The 8,469-nt window shown below is 36.5% G+C and overlaps 1 protein-coding gene across 1 annotated transcript; it reads left to right on the forward strand.

Annotated features, from left to right (window-relative positions):
* The first annotated feature begins 5,548 nt into the window (after nt 1-5,548).
* On the forward strand, nt 5,549-8,248 carry LOC107778277 (WRKY DNA-binding transcription factor 70-like). The gene is made up of 3 exons (XM_016598500.2): nt 5,549-6,037; nt 6,662-6,766; nt 7,645-8,248. The coding sequence occupies exons 1-3, from the start codon at nt 5,709-5,711 to the stop codon at nt 8,084-8,086; spliced, it is 876 nt and encodes a 291-aa protein (XP_016453986.1). The 5' UTR covers nt 5,549-5,708; the 3' UTR covers nt 8,087-8,248.
* Nucleotides 8,249-8,469: the final 221 nt, after the last annotated feature.

Below are 8,469 nucleotides of genomic sequence, written 5' to 3' on the forward strand. Positions count from 1 at the left end.
TACCGCTTAGGATTGGTATTGATTGATTCATGTATGCTATGTAAAAGTCATGTACGCAAGGTGACAAGTGGATACACGGGTTGTACGTGGAATTTGACCGGTTTAGGCTACTTAGACTATTTCCATGCTTTAATTGAATTGTAGTATCATATTTTAAATTCTCACAGTCAACCTATTTCTACTTGAGTTAGTCTATCCTTACATGCATTAAATGATTTCATTAACACTTGTTCTACATCCTAATTGATAAATTGCTCTCATGCTTTAGTTGAAGTTGTTGCCTCTATTATTGTTACATGTTATCTCTTCCATTATTTATTATCATTATTTGAAGTTATTGTTTGTGTTATCTCTTCCAATATTGATTTTCATTACTTGAAGTTATTGTTCATGTTATCTCTTTCCTTGTTGATTTTCATTATTTGAAGCCATTGTTATACGTTATCTCTTCCCTTGTGAGTTATCTTATTTAATAACGTGGTTATACATTATCTCTCATTGTTGAGTTATTGGTGTTGAAGTTGTCAAAGCTGTTATCACATTGAGGCAAAATTATTATTGTTGAAACATCTTCCTTGTTGAGCATTTTACATTCATTGTTGTTGTTGATAGTCTTGTACACGTTGTGGTGGAGCCGTGGGCTATTGTTGTGGAAATATTAATATTACTATAGTAGAAAATTCTTCGCGGCGAGCTTGCGACCAGCAGTTTAGACTTTTTGGATTGAACAGTACCCTGTGGACTGAGAGAAAAATATTTTGCAGAAGAACGCATTTCTGCGGCCCATTATGCGGCCGCATAATCACTCTGCGGACCGCATAATGGCTGCAGAGTAAAGCAGTAAGTTTGGCCAATTTGAGGCCAGTTTTGTGGTCGATTATGCGATAATCGATATGCGAACCGCATATCGGTCGCATAATTCCTCTTGGGTTTCTGCGGAGGGAGTTCTGCGGTGCATTATGCGACCGCAGAATAAGTATGTGGACCGCATACTGGTCGCATACCTAAGCCGAAAGTTTAGGACCCTGAGGGCCATTTCTGCGGTCACTATGCGGACCGCATAACCATTATGTGTCGGGGTACCAGTTTTCTTAATTTAAAACCCGACCCCCATTCCGTTAAAACACCCCTTAGGTCTATTTTGAGCTCATTTTCTGATACTTCTAGAGTGAGAGAGAGAGAGAGGGTTCAAGAGGGAGGGCCTAATTTTTATCAATCAATCTTCAACCATCACTCAAAGCTTGGAAATACTCAAGTAGAGCACCCAATTGCTTCATCCAAAAAGGTAAGATTTCATCACCCCAGCTCTTAATTTCAAACATAACTATAATGGGGTACTAGGGTAATACTTCATGGGTATGAGAGTGGTTCATCTTGCATGCATGTGATAGAGAGTGTGGGAAAAATAAAAAGTGAACTAGAACTATGAACATTTTCCTAATTTTGGGTTCAATTTGTATATTGCAAAAATAGATTGAGGTTGTTAAGGGTTCCGGATAATTGTAGAGTCTAAAGAAGCGCAATTGAGGTATGTATGGCTAACTCTCTTCTTCTTAGAATCGAACTCCTGGTGTCCAAATAATTGGTGTAAGTTCCAACCTGATTATACTAGAATTGTTTGCCTTAGTGTGTTTGATTGAAAGATTCATGTTCCCTCATTGTTTTAGATGGTTACCATGTCATCATGCTATTTGAGAACGTAATTATGATTTTCCAAGCTCATTCTCTTATGTGTGAAATGCCTTATGTGATGGTACTTATTGACATGAATGATGATGTTATTCGAACAAATAAAAAGGTGAAAGTTTGAATTGTAATGGAGATGGGAAAGAAATGCGAATTGAGTGGATAAATGAAATCTTAAGTGAGATGGCTTAGCTGATCGAGCCGAGATCGGACGCCATGCTGTACACATGGTGGCATTTGTGTTGGAATTATTGATTCACATTGTAGATATGGATATGTCTCACTTGGGATGGCTTAGCCGGTCGGGTCGAGACCGGACTCCGTGTAAAAATATGGTGGCATTGTGAGTTGTGGCTTGGCACTAAAGATTATTAACCTAAAAAGATGAAAAGATTGAATTGGGAATTGTGTAATCCTTATTTGGTGTTTTCTTGTATTTTCATGAAGTACTTATTGATTATTGTGACTGCCTTCTCTTTGTTTCACTGTTCATTCTACTGAGATTGGTGTTTGCCTTACATACTAGTACTATTCGATAGTACTAACGTCTCTTTTGCCGGGGGCGCTACATCTTTGAATGGATGTAGGTGGTTCCAACGCAGATAGTGCCGATCGCAGATAGTGGTGCTCTCTTTCTCTCCTCACAACAGTTTTGGTGAGCCCTATTTCTCCCAGGGGTCATGTAGTCCTTCTTTGTATAAGTTTTCACATTTTGAGGTATAGCCGGGGCTTTGTTGCTGGCATGGTCATGTTGCTCTTTTGTATCCTTAGAGGCTCCGTAGACGTTTTTGTGGGTCATGTATGTATGTTGGGGCGGTCGTTGGATCGAGTTGTATTTTGAAAACTTAACTATGGCATAATGCATATAATGAAAAAAATGAACTAGCAACGTTTATATATTTATATAACTGAGCTCTCCCCTGTTTTACAAATGGTGACGCATTCCCTTTTTGGATCATGAATGAGTCGGGCAGGAAAGGTTTACTAGGCTTGCTCGACCGAGTTCACTCGGTTAAGCGCCGGTCGCGCTCCCCGAGGTTGGGGCGTGACATTATTGTAATGTGATATTGACGCGCATGCGTCGGTATAAGGCTTGGGGTTAACGTGCATGTGGCAGTATAAGGTGGGACTTATGTGCATGTTGCTTGTAGGGTAACTACGTGAATCCACGCGGCGTCATAAGGTTAGCTAAAGTGCGTGTATCTATTTCGAAAAAACTGTTTTCAAATCCTATTTCAAACGTAAGGCTCACGCGGCGGTATAAGGAAAGATTGTGATTGAAATTGAGAAATGTGAATACGAGGCGGTACCTCGATTGTGATACTTGATTTATACAAGGCGGTACCTCGGTGGTGATTCTTATTGTATACGAGGCGGTACCTCGTTGTGATTCTTGTTGCCTATCTCATGTTGCAAAGAGTTTTGGTGGAAACGTTTCTTGTTGTTTTTTCCTTCTTTGTTCTAACAGTTGTTGTCCGTATATGATCATTTTGGTTCTCTTTAATTGCTTCTTTATGTTATTTCCATGTTAGGTTTCTGGTATTAGTTCATGCTATCATCTTGTTCGTATCAGTTATTTCTCCACTTTCCATTATTATTCATTTTTATGATTTCATTCTGTTTATTTATATCCTAGTAGGTGTCTTGACCTGGCCTCATCACTACTCTACTGAGGTTAGGCTTGATACTTACTGGGTACCATTGTGGTGTACTCATACTATGCTTCTGCTCAATTTTTATGCAGATCCAGGTACGTCTGCCAGTGCCGGACGCTATAATTGATTTGAGTTGTTGCTTTGGAGACTTCAAGGTATACCTGCTCTATGTCCACAGGCCTCAGAGTCACCTTCCTTTACCTTTGCTACTGTTATATTTTTAATTCATACTGTGATGTACTAGACACTTTAGCTTACTCTGTAGAGCTTATTACTTTGTTCCGCCGTTCTTGGGGAGTGCATTGTTGAGATTCTATTTTTCAGAAGTTTATATGAGTTATTAGACTAGTTTTTAGTATTTGTTAATTATATTTGTTCAGTTGTTATCAAATGTTAGGCTTACCTAGTCGTAGAGACTAGGTGCCATCATGATATCCTACAAAGGGAAATTAGAGTCTTGACAAGAATTGATTCAGAGGTCCATCAATTGCTTTTTAGTCTTTATTCAACAAAGTTCTATTTTTATTCGAAACTGATAGGTTATAAGTACCTTGTTTTATGTTTTGATGATCTAACAAACTTAATGTCAATAACCAGATAAGGAACCTGATACACATTCTCAAGCATGTGGAAATAACCAGACTTAAGCTTGAGAGGTTCGTCAGTCTTTCAGAAGATAAAGAATCAACAAGGGGAATAGATGGACATCAGTTCCCCTGGTGATCGTACTAGTCAACCCTCCAACAGTTGGAAAGTGGTTGCATGCACACGCAACAGTACAATATAGTGCAGCAGTCAACTCCATTAGGAAGGATCTTGTACCCAAGTTGCTTACATCATTCAAGTGATGTCATCAATATTATATTAACATTAAACCAAAGACAAAACATCATTTTGAACATTAGAGAATTCATTCAAGCACTCTCACAGTGATTGATCATCCAAAAAATGATTTTCAAGTGCATCAAGAACAAAGAACAACACTGCTACGGACCAGTTCCCCACATCAAGTTATTATATGTCCTTAGTTGAGTTGTACCTTTGTCAAAGTTCTTACTTGTAATTCCTACTTAGCTTACTTAGAAGCATTGTGTAGGAAACTCTTTGTAAATCATAAACCTTTGCGTTTGTATCTTGGCTAGAGTTAATCGAGTTGTAAAGTCTTTGTAACAGAGGTATTACAAAGTGGCTTGTAATAGGATTGTTACAAGTTAGTGAGGGATTACGAAGTTAATTCCTAGGTTACAATAGGTTGTAATCTAAAAGTTTGCTCAGTAGTGAAGTTGAAATCCTACAAGGGTTGGTCGTTATTTTTAATCCCGTGAGCTGAAAATTTTTCATGTAAAAACTCTAAGTGTCATTTACTTACTGTTGTGTGTGCGTAATCTGTGGAAACTAGTAGAGAACCTGGTTCTCTATATAATTTGGTGGACCCTCGAATTCTATCAGAAACAATTAGAATTCGATGCAGTACATGAAGGAGAAGATTCTGTAATAAAAAGGCTCCATACTCATTCTTGGAAAGAAACATCAATAAAGATTATTCTAATGATCGATTCCTTCGAGTTGTTAATCTCTCAATATCGATGCCAATCAAAGATCCCAAACGGCTCACTACTCAGACTATATATATTCGAAGATCAAGACGAAGAATATATACTTTTATCTAATCAACTTCAAGCTCTTTATTCTACTCTTAAGAAATATTATAGTTCAGTCTGATTTACTGTGTAATAGAAGGAGAGAAAAGAGAGAGAGAATGATTGGTGAAGCATTCAAAACGAATGCAGAGTTAAAATATAGCATAAGAGGGGTAGAAAACTCATAAATAAGGTGTTCTAAAAAATAACAGGGAGCATAAAAGAGAGAACTCTCTTGCAACTAACTCAAAGGGACTAGACCGGGATTCATTATTAAAATATCGATGTGTCATTTATTTCTCTTTATTTTTAATTCTGCACTTGCTATCTCACTATACTCTTCCCCTAAAGTTTAATCGACTAACTGATAAACTAGTCGACTAGCATTCATAAAATTAATAAGCGCTACAACTCACCCCCCCTACTTTCAGTACACTATCCAAAATAGACAAAACCTAACAAGAAAAGAAAAATGAAAAATAACATTGCGTCATGCTCATATGTCACCATTTTAACATCAAAATCTTGTACTATTACCTATTTTTACAAAAAAAATTCCTAGTTTTATTTTTCGTTTGTGTTGCTTCCTCTATGCTTTTTTTGATTTGCCTTTCTCCTTCCTTCAACCACTCATATAAAAGGAAACATTCCTCCCCAAAACAAAATCAACTCCGTTCCCAATTTATCAGATCTTATATATCCAAACCAACTCAACTAATTAAGCAAGATGGAGAACTTTGAAAGTCCACGTACAGCTCGGAAAAGATTGATCAAAGAGCTTATACAAGGCAAAGAATTTGTAGTACAACTTCAAACTCTACTTCAACAACCTCTTGCTGGAGATCATCAACCAGGCTCGGCTCATGACCTTATTCTCAAAATTTGGGCCTCTTTTACTGATGCTCTTTCGGAACTCACAGCTTTTCCCCGCTCCAAAGGGCTATTCCAGATCCCTGAGGCTGCTGACAACCTAGGGTCCAAGGACTTTGGCAGCGAGTTCAGGAAGGACAAGCTGCAAGTGACAAAGAACCGGAGTGGAGGTTGCTACAGGAGAAGGTGATAGTATAATTTAATGAGTTTAACTCTCTACTTAATAACACTATATACTCCCTTCGCCTCACTTTATATGATACTATTCGGAGCACGAGTGTAAATTATTTAATTTTCAGCATGAACTCGGATATAGTATCTTGCAGTTGTTTAAAATAAAAGTTACATATTTAGAAACTTATAAAGTCACAATATTAAAAAAGCATATGAAAAAATCACAGTCAGACACAAATTCCTTTGACTCTTTAAACTGTGTCATATAAAGTAGAGCAAAGGGAATAATATTTAGTGGAGTATCAGGTTAAATTGACATATACCACACTATAACGTTTTTATAATTAGTCTAAACTGATTATCCGAATAAAAAAGATTAAATAATTTGCGACGTGCTACAATGCAGTGCAAGAAAATTTCACACGCGTAAGATGGACATATTTTGAACCTTGATGCAAATAACAATCTCACTCTCAACTAAATATCTAGTACGGTACTTATTTATTTATTTATTTATGTTCTGAAGTAGATAGATAATCACAAACTACTTGTAATGTCAAACAATACTCGTACTTTTTTTATCCTGAATAAAGATTAGTTTTGCAAATTGAAGAATTAATGTTTTGCTCAATGCAGAAAGAACTCAGAGTCGTGGATGATGAGAGAGTCTGCAAAAAAGGAAGATGAATATGAGTGGAGGAAATACGGACATAAGGTTATACTTAATTCAAAATATCCAAGGTATACAAACGTACTTTTCTTGTTTCTCGTAGCGTACCTACGACAATATGCCAACTTTTATAGTAAATTATACTCCATCATTTATATTAACCCATTTGATTGGGCACGAATTTTAAGAAAAGAGAGAAGACTTTTGAACTTGTGGTGTAAAATGAGGCACATATATTTTGTTTGGCTATAAATCATTGCATAAAGGTAAATTATTTTCAAATAAGGAAATGTATCATTCTTTTTGGCACGGACTAAAAAGGAAATAGGTTCACATAAATTGAAATGGAGGGAGTAGTAGTAATTTTCTTTCACCGAAAGGAAGAACACTCTCATGGAGTTAAAAACCTTCTTCTTCTTTTTTCATCAATATTTCATATCTATTAATTCCAACCTTGAATTTAGCGATTGTTTGATGAATCAAATTGAAGAAAGTGAGGATTTGAGTAAAAACCATGATATTTGTGTGGCAATAAAACCATCTCATTAAGGGTAAAATAGGTAAAATAAAAATCTTAAAGTTAAATTATTTTTAAATATAGAAATGCGTCGCTCTTTTTGGAACAGACTAATATCATGATTTTTACCAAGTTATCTAAATTGAAATGGATGGTGTATTTTATTTCTCCTATTAAATGTCATAACCATAATCGAAGGAATTTTCATTTTACCAAGTTTGCGTGGTACCCCTTATTGTAACGATTGGTGCTACTCTCGTTGCCACTAGAAAATGTTGAAAACCATTCTGGTGCTAGAGAAATAAATATTTATAATATTTTAGTGAGAAGGACATAATTGTCAGCAACTCGAATAGTGAAAATTTATATAGCTGTTCGAGACTGACAATTAGGATTAAATTGAAGTATACTGCTATATATTGTTGTTTGTAGGTGCTACTATCGGTGCACTTACAAGTATGATCAAGAAGGCCAGGCCACTAAACGAATTCAAAGAATCAAAGAGGACCCTATAATTTACCAAACCACATATTTTGGCCATCACATTTGCAAACGTTCACAAAAGGAGCCACAGTGCCAGATTACGATTACTCCAGAATCTAGCGGCCTCATGCGTGAATACCCTCCTTTTGAAGCAAATCCAAAAGTTCCTTGTAAAAACGATCAGCCCCCTTCCTCTGATAATCCCACGACGAAAGAAGAAGAAGAGTCAAAGGAACAAACTGATTCTAATATTTGGAAGGATTTCATGGTGTCTTCTCCTTCGGTTCCTGCTATAATGGCAGCTGATGATATTTCTACCAGCTTACATGGTTTGGATATAGACGGCATATTCGGTGATTTTCACTTTGCCGCCGCCACAGAGTTTTCTTGATCGTTCCTAATGGCTTGTGATGAAATCTGTCCCTTTGTTTCTTTCAATGAAATGAAAATTCATAATCCCTTCCATTTTCATTGTCTTTTTTTAATGATTAATTTACTAAATAAGTAATTAGGAATAATTTGAAATGCATGTAAAGGAAAGGAGTAATTAATCATTAGCAATTTGCATATCAGTACGTAGCTCTCTAAGGGGGCCAATACCATACTCTCTCTCTCTCTCTCTCTCTCTCTCTCTCTCTCTCTCTCTCTCTCTCTCTTTATTATAAAATCACTTGAGAACCCAATTTGTCTTTACTTCACCTGGTGCTATGGTTGCGTGCTGCATAGGACTTTATCTTCATTGATATTTAGAACCAAAATGCGTTGTACCTGAAA

Source organism: Nicotiana tabacum, chromosome 13 (genome assembly GCF_000715075.1).
Source record: "Nicotiana tabacum cultivar K326 chromosome 13, ASM71507v2, whole genome shotgun sequence".
In the NCBI taxonomy this organism is placed as follows: domain Eukaryota; kingdom Viridiplantae; phylum Streptophyta; class Magnoliopsida; order Solanales; family Solanaceae; genus Nicotiana; species Nicotiana tabacum.

Excerpts from the sequence above, each read along its gene's own strand:
- LOC107778277 (XM_016598500.2), top strand. The coding sequence starts at position 5,709 with ATGGAGAACTTTGAAAGTCCACGTACAGCTCGGAAAAGATTGATCAAA. Across the intron at positions 6,038-6,661 it reads GGAGGTTGCTACAGGAGAAG|AAAGAACTCAGAGTCGTGGA; the intron begins GTGATAGTATAA and ends TGCTCAATGCAG. Across the intron at positions 6,767-7,644 it reads CTTAATTCAAAATATCCAAG|GTGCTACTATCGGTGCACTT; the intron begins GTATACAAACGT and ends TGTTGTTTGTAG.